A 14,467-nucleotide genomic window follows, 5' to 3' on the forward strand; every position below is an offset into this window, starting at 1 on the left:
GACTGATGCATTGCGAAACATGCAACTGTGAACAGGGTGTGCCAGGGTCTTGGGTTAGCTTCCCAAAGCCTTATGCCAGCGCTCCACCACTAACAGCGGCTGATGGACTGGACTCTCCGTACCTACCTGACCTACCTTATGCACCGCGTGCTGCCTACTATCTACAACTCTTACTACACATGTCCGACTTTAGGGCCAGCTTGATGGCAACCTAGAATCAAATCATCAAAGACGCCCACATCCGCCATCGATGCCCAAGAATGGCTTAACTGTGCCTCGACCGGGTCGCATCTACGAGTCAATGTCACCGTCGCTCCTCTCATCGAATCCACTAGCTCCATCACCCTCACCGTACTCGACCGCCTGCCAACCCTACACCTACCCTGTCTTGACTACGTCGGGCGGCGACAACCTCTTCTCCTAGCCGACGACCACTACCGCAAGTCCATCCCGTCGATATGGCATCCTATGGCCATCACATGCCCGCAGCGGCACCTCGAGCTGCCCATCCTGCCACCTATGGCGCCCCAATGCCTGCCCCCGTGCCTACCGCCCCTGCGGGCACTTTCGCTCCCGGAACGAAGATACAAGTTGGAAACCACAGGGTGGTGATTCAGAAATATCTCTCCGAGGGAGGGTTTGCCCACGTATATCTGGTCAAGCTCCCGAAGCCCATCGACGGCACAGACATGGCTGTCCTGAAGAGAGTGGCTGTCCCCGATAAGGAGGCGCTGCGGAGCATGCGAACCGAGGTCGAAACCATGAAGAGGCTCAAGGGTCATCGCCCAATCGTTACATACATCGATTCTCACGCCTCTGAGATGCGTGGCGGCGGTTATGAAGTCTTCCTCCTCATGGAATTCTGCGATGGGGGCGGTTTGATCGATTTCATGAACACACGTCTTCAGCATCGCTTGACCGAGCCCGAGATCCTCCACATCTTCACAGACATCGCCGAGGGCGTCGCCTGCATGCACTACCTCAAGCCACCTCTCCTTCACCGTGACTTGAAGGTCGAAAACGTGCTCATCGTCAGCCATGGCTCCCAGAAAAAGTTCAAGGTCTGCGATTTTGGATCTGCTGCTCCGCCGAAACCCGCGCCGCAAACCGTCGTCGAATGCAGGCTCATGGACGAGGACGTACAAAAACACACCACCATGCAATACAGGAGTCCCGAGATGATTGATGTCTACCGCAAACTTCCCATCGACGAAAAATCTGACATTTGGGCCTTGGGTGTGCTGTTGTACAAGTTGTGCTACTACACTACCCCGTTCGAGGACCAGGGGCAGCTGGCTATCCTCAACGCAAGTTATAGATTCCCTAGTTATCCAGTCTTTTCGGATCGCCTCAAGAAGTTGATTGGTAAGTCCCCAAGACCTGGGCCGAAAACCACGCTTAACAAGAGACAGCTTCCATGCTGCGTGAGAGCCCCGCAGCTAGACCAAACATCTATCAGGTTCTGCGCGAAGGCTGCGCCATGCAGGGTCGCGACGTCCCTATACACGACGTAGGTTATTCCATGAAACCCTCCAACGAGTAGCTCACTGAGGATGGCATAGATCTACACCGGAAAGCAACGTTCGGAGCCACAAAGCAGACCTGCCGCAACTGAGCCTGCGGGGGCCAAGCCAGTAGTCGGCGCCGTGTTTGCCCCGGCGAAGCAAGAGGAGCAAGTTCTCCCGGACATTGTGCCCATGAGGAGAGGCAGACTTCCGGCGTCCAGCCAACAGCCTCAGGCGCAGGCCCAGCAAGCGGCAAAGCCAAGCCCGTCTCCCATGCGCGTCACCAATGGAGACCCATTCGCTGCTCTAGACACACCAGCTGCGGCAACGGCGGCGGCTGCTGCTGCTACTCCTGTGGCAGATGTCGATGAATTTTCATCTCGGTTCCCATCTTTGGATCAGTTTTCTCTGCTCCATGAGTCTGGATCCAAATTCAACTTTGACTCCCACACCCCCCCTGCAACGCAGCAGCAGCAGCGAAGCCAGGCCCAGCGACCCGCTGAGAAGCCCGTAGACGCGGCGTTTCCAGCTGCGCACTCGCCCCCGAAGAACCAGGAGCCAGTTCGTCCGAGGACAGTCGCGCCAACGGGAGCTTCTTCTTACACACCTCCGACGGTGAAGTCTCCTCCACCGGGAGCCGTGGGCTTGACAAAAACTGCCTCGGCTCCTACACAGCAAGCCGAGATGAGCAGAGCGCATGCAATTATCAACAAGAACCCTGAGCTGCAAGCTATTTCGTCTCACTCCCAGGCCCACGCTCATGCCCAAAACCCGTATCAGGCACCGCCATCGAGATACGTGTCGACTGGCACAATGACAAATACGCCGCCTCCGGAGCAGCAGCAAGCCCGTGAGCCAGGACCTATATGGCGAGTACCTACGACAGACCCCAGTCGGTCAACAAGCCTTCCTCGTCAGTCCGAATCGAGCCTTCCTAGCCGTTCAGCAGCGGACGATCCAGTTCCTGGGTCTATTCCACGGGTCCCTTCATACCAATTTCGGCCGAACCACGTGCGGCATCCATCATCATCTCGTCCGTCCCTTGAGGGCGGACGCCCAAGCCTGGATCTCCTTGACTCAAGCGCCCAAAGAAGATCCATTGACGGCCGCCAGCGTCCGGTGAGCACACACCTGGAGTCGAACCTGGATTTTCTTCGCGAGAAGGAAGGATCCTCAAAGCCATTACCCTCTCCGGGCTTGATGTCTCCAAAGTTCCCGGATAGAGTGCCATCTCCTGCGGCGCCCACGGAGCCGGAGCAGGAGGAAGCGCACATCGAATCAAATGTAGAGTTTCTGCGCAGCATGGAAGAGACCAAATCAGAGAGGAAGGAGTGGGGCGCGAAGCATGGCAAGCGCGGAAGTCTGAGCTCGCTCTCTGGAACTAAGAACATCTTGGCTGGGAAGTTTGGAGATGCATTCAAGCGGTTTGAAGGAAACCAGGCCCCGGCGCCCGCCCGAACGCCGTCACCGCTCAAGCAACTAGATCGCCCGACACTCACCCCAATCGAGGGTTCAGAGGCTACCGATGGCCGTACTGATGACGGCAAGGGCATGGAGGAGACTGAAGACATGACTCCCGCCATGCGACGAGAGCTCGAACGGCTCCGGCTTGAGGAGGAAGAGCGCCGTGTCGAAGCAGCAGCAGCAGAATACCGCCAACGATTCACTAATCAGAGTTCAGGTCCCGGCGGGCTGCCGAAGAGCATTGGCGGCGTTTCTCGAGCCGTCAGCATTCAGAACAGAGTGCAAAATCTGTTGAATGAAGGCCAGAAGTCCTCGACGCAGGTTCCTCGTACCGCACAAGGCTACGGAGTCTACACCGACAACTCTCCAACCCCAAACCGACTGGATAAGCAGCTTCCTGATATTCCCCGGAAGCCGGTTGGCGGCGCTAAATCTCGATCCGTGACACCCTCCAACGCTCAAGATGTCGCCGTCCACAAAGTGCGGCCGTCTGCCAGCGATCCTGTCTCACAAACGGGGCGAAGCACTCCTGGGCCGAGGCCAGTGGCACCGCGTAAGCCGATGCACCTAAATAGCTTGCCGACCGGTGGCCGGTCAGGCTCGCCACCGAAATCATCACAGGCCCCCTCGATGTCCTCCGACCACCTTGTTGGCGTAGGACTCCCCGGTCGGCCAGTGATAGAAATGTCGGCCAGAGAGAAGGAGGATTATTTGCAAGACTTCTCGAAGCGATTCCCTAGCTTGGGCTCTATCGAGATGGTTGAACGTGACCTCGCAGCGGAGGCGGGCGAGCAGCGACCGGCAAGGTAAAACACCTCGCATTTTGCATCTGTGGCTACGCACGACAGCGAAGCCGACGTAGACGGGCGAGTTGGGCTAGACTTGAATATACACACACTGATCAGCAAGCGCATAAACTGTCAATTTACGTGTGCACACAACGTTTTACTGAGGACAAGAATGGTCATGCTCTGGATAGACCAAGCTGAAGACAGTTGGGCTCATCTTTCTTGTATATACGATTGTAGAACACTGTTTCAACGCGACTTGTCCAATTGAGGACCCAGGCACGTGTTTTTCGATCGTGATGGATGCCGAGATAGTCCTCGTACTCTAAACAGCAATGCTGGATCAAAGGAAACAATGAACGATTGGTATCTTTGGATTGAAATAACACTAATATTTTTGTAAAAATCCGACTCATTAAACTCGTAGTCTAGTCCCTTCTCTCCTTTTACACTCACGCAATTCGCCTTTTCTTTCGGCTTGTCGGTCAAGGGCGAAAGCTGCATACACGGCTCGCCATTGAATTCGATAGACCATTCGCTGTTGAGCTAGAACAGAGCGCGGGCAACCCGTCGGGGGAGGTTGGCCCACGTCTTCTCGGGCATGGGCTCGTCGCTGGGTTCCTGGAGGCGGACGCCCGACTTGAGGTCGATGTCCTTGAGCGGCACGTACATGCTAGTGTCGCGAGAGATGACCTTCCAGAGCAGGTACAGGAAGATGACGATGGGAGCCGCGAGGTACTGGGTGAAAAAGGCCTCGGCATCGGGGGTGGCGTCAGGGGAGGGCTGATGGTTTGTTAGTATACTGTTGAATCACTCAGGGGCTACGGAAAGACTTACGTATAGAGCGTTATAGAAGGTGGCGATGAGGCAGATGAAGTTCAGGCCCAGGCCGATGACACTACCCCAGATGCCAAGAGGCACCTTGTACGGGATCTGCTCAAGAGTGTAGCCCTGCAGCTTCCAGGCCAGACGCATGCGGATGTGGGCCAGGCAGATGGAGCCCCAAACGAAGAAGTAGGACAGACCGGAGAGGGCGAGGAGCCAGCCAAAGACGGTGCTGCTGTCGGCCGACTCGCCTATGAAGGCCAGCAGACCGAAGGCGAGCTGTATGAGGACGCACCAGATGGGCCGACCTGCCTTGTCAACATAGGCGAGGACGCGGGGGGCCATGCCACGCTCGGCCATAGCCTGCATCGTGCGGGTGGATCCAAACGTGCAAGAGTTGGCGACGCTAATGACGGAGATGGTAATGACGGCGTTGAAGATGGAGGGGAGGACGTTGATACCGGCGTCCTGGATGGCGAGGACGAAGGGAGATGCCTTGGTGTTAGCGCCAGAGGAGCCCATGAGACGGGGGTCGTTGGCGGGGACGATGAGGCCGAGGATAAAGAGGTTGACGATGTAGAAGAAGGCGATACGCCAGAAGACCTGCTTGGAGGCAGTGGGAATGGCCTTTCGAGGGTTCGTGGACTCGGCAGCAGCCAGACCGACGAGCTCGGTGCCGCCAAAAGCAAAAGCAGCAACGACGAAGACGCCAGCGAAACCGTTGAAGCCGTTCTGGAAGGCGCCCGGGTCGTGCCAGTACTTGGCACCGAGATAGCCCTTGTCACCGACGCCGCCGCAGTTGATGACGATGCCGAGAATGATGAAGCCCGTGCAAGCCGCGATCTTGATGATGGAGAGGATGAACTCGACTTCACCATAGCCGCGGACACCAAAGATTTGAATGATTGCGAGTAGGACGAGGAAGACTGTGACCCATACACCCATGTTGATGTCGTCACGCCAGAACTTGATTGTGATACTTGCTGCGACGAGTTCGAAGGGAAGAACGGTGAGCCAAGCGATGGCATAATCCCAGCCCATGGCGAATCCCCTGGATGTTTGTTAGTCTAGCTATGGTGAATGGGAGATGAAACGTACCAGGATGGGTCGACGAAGCGGCAGACGTAGGTGAAGAAGGCACCGTTGACCGGATAGAGGACAGCCATTTCAGCGAGGGCCTGGGTCGTGAACATCAACATGATTCCGACAATCATGTAGCCGATGACCTAGAGCCTCTATGTTAGATGCGGGCCTATTCGAAATGTATGTTCTAAGCCCATACCAAAGCGGCCGGACCACCAGTTCGCAGAGCACCACCAGAACCGACGAAGAGACCTGCTCCAATAGCACCACCTATCCAGAGCGTTAGTATCTGCACAAACGGAGCTTTGTTAGCAGTGAGACTGACCGATGGCGATCATCTGCATGTGGCGACTGCGTAGGTTGCGCTGAAGGGGCTCGCCCTTGGTGACAACGCCGACCTCCTCATCGTGGGATCCCTCATAGCCATTTTGGCTATCCACCACGGGATCCTTGGCGTAGTGCTTCTCGTCGTCGACGACGGGTTGGGAAGACATGACGGCGAACCGGTATCAGATGATGCCACCTCCTCAGAATGGTTGTTGGGCACTGCGAAGAAGGACGAACCGGGGACGCTTCATCCAAGCTTTCTGGGGGTGCCAAGAGGTCCCTGATATATACCCCCTAGATCGAGCAGGTCAGCTCGTCTGAGGGCTGGGAAATGACCTCTGATACGGGACATATAGACTACCGACTACCACAGGGCCCCGTAGTCTGCAAAGAGCAGTCCCAGGACCATGGGGACAGGCCATACTACTCCTCCGGGTTCGCCGCTGCGTTAGTCCCCTTGGGACTGTTACGCTCACGCGCGGCAGGATGATTCGTACGGACTAGACCCTTGACACGTCGAATGGGGAACGAAGGTAGACGAGACAAGCTTTCGTCCACGATAAGACCAAAGCTCATCCCCCCAGGTGCACTAGAAACCAATACAGTGGTCCCGGGCGACGGGGGAGCCAGGCCTGGGGTGGTCCCATTGTCACCCGGCGCGGCATGCGTATGGCTAGACAGGGACATAGGATGAAGTTGAGGTTAGCTTCGTTCGGCCAAAGATACCACAACGACCCAAAGAATAGCGATGGTGGTGGCAGCTCGTTTGGTGTTTGGGGTTAGGTGGAGGGAAGCGTCGCCGATTGGGTCAAGTCGGCATGATATCTTGGCTTTCTCGGCGATACTCTGGGGTGTCTCTTCCCCCGGCGCACCTCCACCTCTTCCAACAGGCCGGCCATCCCCTGCTCTATGCCCCTGCTCGTTGATAAGACTGCTGGCTCACTGATGCGCACTTGCACGGCAGCAGAGTTTAGTTACAGATAAGGCAGGTGTTGAAGGTTCGGGTTTTACACGAAAGTAATGTCGGAAGAACTGCTTCTGCGTGTTTGATACCTGGTCTTATCCAAATTTTGCCCTCATCTTTGCAGTCTGGGCATTGCGTGATGTAATATTTGGGAGAAGTAGAGACGAGATGAACGCTGTCTTTCTTTCCTTCTCCCGTTTTGTTACTTTTGATAGATGGGGTTGACGCAGCGTCCGGGTTCATGCTGAGAGTGACAAAATGCCGGCGTTGGTGTCTAGTAAGGAAAGGGTTAGATGCTCCGAAGGTCTCAAAGAGTCGCACCCGGGGGTGATAACGCTCAGCACGCGATGCCCAGTGCGCCGACGACGCCTCCCGGGTGGCCGCCACTATCTGGGATAATTGCCGCATGCTAGACGCTGGTCCTTCTTCGATTTGTTCTAGAATGCTGCTCGGTGTGGTGCGGCAGGACTTCTGAAGGGGGGCGGGAAGGAATGGACGGTTGGTGGTGGTTGAATTGCGGATGGCCGCGTAGCGTCCCCGATGCAAACTGACATGGCGCCATGATCTGACTCGGGGCAACCTGGCTAGCAAGCGTACTCAACTACCTCTGATTGTAATTTGGAATCCATTTGACAGGCGGTGGGGAGACAGACTATCGAGAGTGCTAAAGGCAACAACAGACTAGGAGCTTGTCCTCGATCTTCCGTCAATTGCGACTGAGGGGATCGTCACATGAAGTCCTCAATTCCCCGCTGCGCCGAGAGAAACCAAGCTTTTGCAGCAATACGGGTCTGATACAATCATTGGCTCGATCCAGGGCCAAGAGGCCGGGGGATCTGTAGTCGCTCTTGGCCTCTAGTGCTTCTCCCAACGTCCATCCACCGCCCCCAACGTCGCCCGAGAGACTTGTTCCAGACTTGGTGCTTCCTCTATTGGTGGTATTACTCAACACCCCCCTTGCCGAGATGCCGCGACCATGAGTGTCTGCCCAAGCGAGCCACCTGAACAGAAGGATGAAGCGTAATGTTATGTTCGGGTTCCCATGTACACCCTCATCCGGAATAGGAATGTGATTTTACTCGGAATTCGCTCGCCAGCCCGCTGCTTTGATTGCTATGCCCATGACCTCGTGGAACGATGGCCTCGCAAAGATGCGGGGAAGTTGTAGTCATGATATTGTTTTCCCGTCTGTCCAGACATGTGCCTGTTCGTCGAATTTCGAACCGAATTTCGAACAGAACCAGGTTGGTGGAACCGTTGATCTATGCGCGATTCCCACCGACTGAATAGACGCTCGGTTGCCGGAAGAAATACAACGAGAGCAATAGCGGACAAATCAATTTCTTCAACTATCTCCTGTCAGGGCTAAAGATTGATCTGCTGATAGCTATTCCCTGCTATCGCAGAGCTCGGACTCGCCGACAGGTGAACCCCCGCGCGTCAGCGTGACAACCGGCTGCGCGTACGCACTGCAGCCGGGCGTCAAGAAGCGCCGGAATGCTACTTGTTTGCTTCGCCTGCGACTCTTCTCGCCTTGCCGAAGAAGCTTCGCATTCAGCTCTCACACCTTCAGCTCGAGACCAAGCAAGCAGGCGAACGGCAGCATGAATTCGCATTATCCCGACATCCAGCTCGTCCTTACACACACTAGAACTCTTCTAGTGACCTTCTAGCTGCCGCAATCTGCATGCCGCCATCCCTCGTGAACACATGCTCACGATGCGAACAGACTGATATTTCACTGGGCCCCTGGGTAATCGGGCAAGAACGCTGGTGAGCCGATATTAGTGGCCGAAGCTACAATGCCAAGTCCAGTAACACGTCTTTCCAAAGCAACAGACATGGATGAAGCATCTCAGCCCAACGTAGGCAGTGGAGCGAAGGTGTAACCCTCGAGCTGGGGCGTTTGCAGCGGTTGGATATGCCCTTGCTGATACCGCACAAACCAGACGGCGTCAGGGTTGATCACTTCCAACGCTTGGCGTGCCTCATGGTTCTTCTCGAGGTCGTCTGCCAAAAGCTCCAGGAACTCATCGAAGATTGCTTCCTCAATGCGAACATGAGACGCAATTGCTATCAACAGGCGGTTAGCAGCCTCCCAGATCTGTGCTGCCTGAGAAAATTTGCCTAGTCCGCCGGATACCGAGCTGGTGGCCACGTCAAGAGATTGTTGGCCCAGCAGATCGTTGCCAGAGCGGATGGGGATGATGATTCCCTGACTCGCAGACGCTGCCGTATTGCCTGACTTGTTGGTATCTTGATAAGACCTGCTCTGATTCTGGAAGCGGCGTGCTTCCGTCTTTTTGGCCCTGCACCATTTGCCCAGCCCGTCCCACCATTCTGTCTTGATTCTGGAGCTCAAAAAGTCTCCAGCAGTGGCGCATAGCATAGACAGAGTGTCGCACGCTGAGATGGCTACGAAAGCTTCCTGATCGTACATTCTGCTTTTGACAACCGGCCAGACGGCATTGATGAGGGGCAAGAACGAGTCCTCGTCGCCCGAGAGTGCAGGAGACACGGTCGTCAAGAGGTCCAGCAAAGATTTGCGCAGGGTAGGACTGGGAGAGGTAAGGTAATGCTGGGTCAAGGTTGTGATCTTTTCGAGAAGCGCGTAGGTCGGCGTCTTTGGTGGTTTCTCCTTGTCAATCTGGCTATCCGCCTCATCCACATCCTCGGGGCCTTTGTCTCCTTGGATCTTTTCCGGACCCCAAGGCTGTTGCGGATGCGATGAATTGAATTCTTCCACGTCTGCATCTTCCTCTGCTCTCTTCTCCCGTTCTTGTCGCCTTCTCAGCAAGTCGATAATATCGGCGATCGTGGTGGGCTTGGCGGCGACTTTCTTGTGGCTGTCAGGGCCATTCCGTCGGCCTTCGAGTAGGAGTTTGTCTGATTTTGCGCCTTGGGTGACGACCTCTTTGAGGACTGAAAATAGGCTCTCCACGAAGATGGGATACCCGTGGTAGTTGTCCAATGCCGCAAAAATGGACGCCACCACGTCATCTAGATATGGAAGCAGTCGCGGACCAGTCAAGCTAGTCATCATCACCAAGACCTTCGTGGACGCCGGTGTAATGTCCAACGTGTTGAGACGCAAAGAAACTGAATTGATCATGTAGTCGGCATTCTCGATGACGAGGTCGGACACGCTCTTGTACCCACAGGAAGCGGCCAGAATGTTCAGTGTTGTAATAGCGTGACCTCTCAGCCGATCACTTGTCGAGCCCAAAAATGTCGTGATGGGGTATAGTACGTCAATGAGCTCTGGCCTGAAGGCTTCTCCTGATCTTGACGCAGCAAACGCAGTGACCTCGAGTGCGGTTGCCTCCAACCTCCAGTCTAATTCAGATAGCTCCGAGTGGGAGTCAAGAACCATAACAGCAAAGGTGTACAGTTCCTGGAAGACCGCATCGGCCTCGTCGCCTGCCGGATTTAGCGAAGAGAAGTCCAGCAGGTCGTCCAAGTCGCCAGAGCGCGACAGGGCCGCTTTGAGAAGCTCGAAGCTCAGCCAGATTGAAGCTGTCTGTGTATCGCCAGTTGCATCTCGAGCGAAGTCCAACATCTCCGCTGCAATTTTGGCTTGCTGTGATGCTGGTCCGACTTGAGACAACAAATCGAGCATCGATGATCGCGTGCCTACCTGGCTGTCTTGAGATAACAGAACGTTCTGATACTGCTTGGAACTCGCTTCTGCCTTGGCAATATCTTGGCTATACCACGAAGAATCCGCTGAAACCAGATACATAACTTTGCCTTGTTTGGTATCGCTCACGAGAGAGGTTACGCTATCTCTCAGGGCCGCGCCGATGAACTCATCAAGAAGCGACGAATCCAGCTGAAGGCTGCTCACCATGGACATTCCCTTTCTTAAATTCTGGATGGCAGCTTGTTTGTTCAACTCGTCAGCGGATTGCATGATCCTAGGCAAGCTTGTGATCCAATTGTAGCATGTGACCTTGACAATTTCTCCGATCTTAGGGTATAAGATTGCCAGGTCATGTAAACTCGTTGCCAAAAGTGACTGAACTTGGTCGGCTGGAGATAGAACCATTGCTGTTTCAACAAGAATCGAAGCGCAATTTTCTAGCGAGGTATGACACTCGTCAAGAAGGCCGAGTGACAATGCTAGTAGTGCCTCGTGTACATCCTCGGAGTCGTGATTGCGTAGCTTTAATACAGTTGCCATGGCCAGCTTGATTTGAGAAGCGGTTGCATTGAGCCACGATGAGCTCAATATCTGTGCTTTCTCCGCCTGGGACTGTTCCTGAGGGTTCGGTTTGGCGACTATGCTTCGAGTCTTGACATCGCCTAGAACCTGTATTAGAACCAGTTTCAAGCACTGAACTGACGCCACGAGGGCACGAGTCTTTTCTCTCTGGGGCTTGGCAAGAAGTTTTGTCAACGAGGAGACAACGCCGGGAAGGAACGAAGCTAGAGCAGCATGGTCCCTGATACCGGTGTAGAAGCAGCTGAGGGTTCGGAGGGCTTCGAGCTGAATCGCCGACGTCCTTCCGTTATTAACGCAGTCGAGAAGAATAGTGATGGTATGTCCAAGAGTAGGCACCATTTTCTCTTCGGTCAGGGCCGGCGCGGCCTTGACGGACGACCCGGTCACCGTGATTAGGGCGGTCAAAGCCCTCAACGATTCAAGCTCGGTCTCCTCGGGAAGATCGCGTGTTTCTTCCCTGCCCGGAACTCCTCCAATGACGAAAGTGAGCAGGATCAGAAGTTGTTGCATGATGTCGGGCGAGATGTTTGACTTCCAGCCGTGGCTGATGATGATGGTCAAACACTTGATTGAGAGTTCTACAAGGCGCTTGGGGTATTTGTCCTGATTTCTAAATATATGGGAGAGCGGGAAGAAAACGTAATCAGCGAGTTTCTCGTCCATGACTGTGGAATCTCTGTTGATTTGGTCATTGAGAATGCAGAAGAGTTCGGTGGCCAGTTCTGTGAGGCGCTGAAAGGATGATGGTCCCTCCGGAGGCCGGATGGCCAACTGGCTGATCGAAACACAGCATGGCTTGAGCTATGAGTATGTATTAGCCCCTTGATGGCGGAAGTATTTACGGGTGCGAACCTGTTGGAAGAACTCATTTCGGGCCGGGGTCGAGTTTCCGGAGGCGGTAGCCATGTTGAGGATATTTCATCACAGTCAGGTAACGATGCCTCGGTTCCTGCACTCCAGGGCTTCCTAACTTATCAATCTCTGAGAGAGCTCCTCATATAATCAAGTGACCGAATGAAGGTAGTTGGGCGCGCATGAATATGTGGGTGTAGTTGGGATGCGAGCCGCATTGTGCTCTTGAAGCTTAGTGATGTTTCGCAGTTCAGGTTGGGAAACGATGATGGAAGCAAACACAGGATGCGAAGCAGGCGGGCCAATCGGGAGGCTGCCATGTGGGGCATTCCCAGTAAGGTAGGCATCCATCAGTGGCCACCGCGTTTTCAGCGCCCTGTAAGAATATTGGAAGCTCCACTAAGGCACCTAGGGAAATCGGTGCCGTATTTAGGTGCCCAAGTACCTACATCAACACGACACATCTCATTGCAAGTCTTGCGGTTTTGACTGGCTGTGTTGTTTTCCATAAGAGCTCCTGATTTATCTTGTGATATCCTATTCGAATTTTGCACAGGCCATGGCTTCAGGAACTTTCTCTTGCGTCGTGCACCCTTACGACTCACCAACTTCCAACGCCACCGCCTACGAGATAGGGCCGTCAGGCTCGAATGCCATAATCTTTGTTGGCGGCCTCGGAGATGGGCCTCACACCGTTTCTTATACTCAAACTATAGCCAGGAACCTTGAGGCTAAGAGTCTGGACTGGTCTGTCTTCGAGATCAGGATGAGGAGCTCGTTTACGGGGTACGGTTATTCGAGCCTGAAGAATGATGTCGAGGACATTTCGGCCCTCGTAAGATATCTCCGAGGTATCGGAAAGAAGAAGATTGTCCTCATGGGACACTCGACCGGGTGCCAGGTGCGCAGGCCATCTTGAGATTGATAATAGTCGAAACTTCAGCTCACGTCTTTAGGATTCCGTCGAATACACCAAGCACAAGGAGGATCCCGTCGACGGGTTCATCCTCCAGGGCCCGGCATCAGACAGAGAGAGTATTGCCGACTTCATCACACCGGAGCTGTACAAGAAGGGCGTGGATCTTGCAGAGAAAATGATTGCAGAGGGTAAGGCGGGCGAGGCCATGCCTACAGACCACCTGCCGTCCTTGTTTGATACGCCCATCACGGCATACCGTTGGCATGCGCTGGCGGCCAACGGGTAAGCCACCACCCAACTTTTGGTGACGGTCGATGCTGACTTATCCCAGGGGCGATGATGACTACTTCTCATCTGATCTCGACGAGTCCTTCGTGTCTTCGGTCTGGCAGAGGTTCGAGCAACCGGTGATGGCTCTGCACTCGGCCGAAGATGAGTTCGTCCCGGCCAAAATCGACAAGCAAGCTCTTATCGACTCGTGGAAGAAGACGAGCCCAAAAGTGCACCATTTGAGCGGGGTGATCCCAGGAGCAAGCCATGCTGTGAAGCAGGCAGAGGCCCAGGAATGGTTGGCAGGCCGCGTGACGGAGTTCATCCAGCAAATGTGAAGTCAGGAACAGCTTTGTCTGGTTTAACTGGGCTGGCCAGATCGGCGACTAAGTGGCTCGCAAACTTTGCCTCGGCGGCCGCCCAAAAGAGTGAATGTATACCAATATACCTCTAGAACATAGAAGGAATTCAAGGATGAATACGCGTCAACTTGATCTTCTAGGTTGAACTTCTTCGCCAGTAGTAGGACCTTGTTCTACTTTGCTAGGTACCTGGGCAGTGTAATGAGCGAGGTCGGCGATAGGCAGGCGCGTTCGTGTCCCGAGACCCACTTACTCGGGCAGAGGTAGCGGCGATGCTCAATGCAGGTCGCCGACCCCAAGAACTGCCCTGGTTGATTATGCGATCGCGGGCGCCGCGAATACTTAATCCCTTGGGAGCTCATGCCCGTCAACATCCACAGACTACCTTACACACGCTACCTAAAATCGATCATCGAAAAGTCAAAGCTCACCTTTTACAAACTACAACTGACCATCACCGTCGATCATTGGTACTACAACATTTCTACCTCCAGCTTTCCCCCGTCCTTCAACATGTGTTTCGGAGTCACTTGCTCGACTTGCTGTAAGTTCGACCCAAGAACTCCAACCCCATAGCAACTCATAGGCTAACAGCCAGCTAGCAAAGGCAACCTGGCGTGGTTGCGGCCAGCACATCCCCTCGGCTCTGAGCGGCGTCCCTGAGGACCAGTGGTGCACATGCACGCCCAAGGTCACGGTCAACGGCAAGGAGTACCCGCCGGCAGGCTCAGTATCGATTCCTGGTATGTCTTGGCTGAGCAGCTTGTTTGGCGGAGGCAGTTCAAATGACAAGGCAAAGCAGGAATCTAAGAGGCGGGGAGAGCTATGATGACGGGCTGTATCACGATAGGGCTCCAAGGCGAGATGAACGGTGTACAACAGT

The 14,467-nt window shown here is 54.6% G+C and overlaps 4 protein-coding genes across 4 annotated transcripts; 2 read left to right on the plus strand and 2 right to left on the minus strand.

Moving 5' to 3' along the window:
- Positions 1–458: 458 nt before the first annotated feature.
- ppk30 (Serine/threonine-protein kinase ppk30) lies at positions 459–3,779 on the plus strand (the record flags this gene model as incomplete). Its single annotated transcript, XM_037316473.1, has 3 exons — positions 459–1,365; positions 1,413–1,510; positions 1,563–3,779. The coding sequence occupies 3 exons, from the start codon at positions 459–461 to the stop codon at positions 3,777–3,779; spliced, it is 3,222 nt and encodes a 1,073-aa protein (XP_037184861.1).
- A 524-nt stretch (positions 3,780–4,303) lies between these two features.
- On the minus strand, positions 4,304–6,159 carry CGCA056_v001213 (putative amino-acid permease; the record flags this gene model as incomplete). Its single annotated transcript, XM_037316474.1, has 5 exons — positions 4,304–4,540; positions 4,595–5,633; positions 5,681–5,808; positions 5,865–5,935; positions 5,991–6,159. 5 exons carry the CDS (start codon positions 6,157–6,159, stop codon positions 4,304–4,306), a joined length of 1,644 nt encoding a protein of 547 aa, XP_037184860.1.
- A 2,652-nt stretch (positions 6,160–8,811) lies between these two features.
- On the minus strand, positions 8,812–12,087 carry tti1 (TEL2-interacting protein 1; the record flags this gene model as incomplete). The annotated part of the gene is made up of 2 exons (XM_037316475.1): positions 8,812–11,982; positions 12,034–12,087. 2 exons carry the CDS (start codon positions 12,085–12,087, stop codon positions 8,812–8,814), a joined length of 3,225 nt encoding a protein of 1,074 aa, XP_037184855.1.
- Positions 12,088–12,592: 505 nt separating this feature from the next.
- CGCA056_v001215 (UPF0613 protein) lies at positions 12,593–13,560 on the plus strand (the record flags this gene model as incomplete). The annotated part of the gene is made up of 3 exons (XM_037316476.1): positions 12,593–12,934; positions 12,990–13,234; positions 13,284–13,560. The coding sequence occupies 3 exons, from the start codon at positions 12,593–12,595 to the stop codon at positions 13,558–13,560; spliced, it is 864 nt and encodes a 287-aa protein (XP_037184854.1).
- Between the last annotated feature and the right edge of the window lie 907 nt (positions 13,561–14,467).

The sequence above is a fragment of the Colletotrichum aenigma genome (genome assembly GCF_013390185.1).
Source record: "Colletotrichum aenigma strain Cg56 chromosome Unknown KSG_Cg56_contig01, whole genome shotgun sequence".
NCBI lineage: Eukaryota > Fungi > Ascomycota > Sordariomycetes > Glomerellales > Glomerellaceae > Colletotrichum > Colletotrichum aenigma.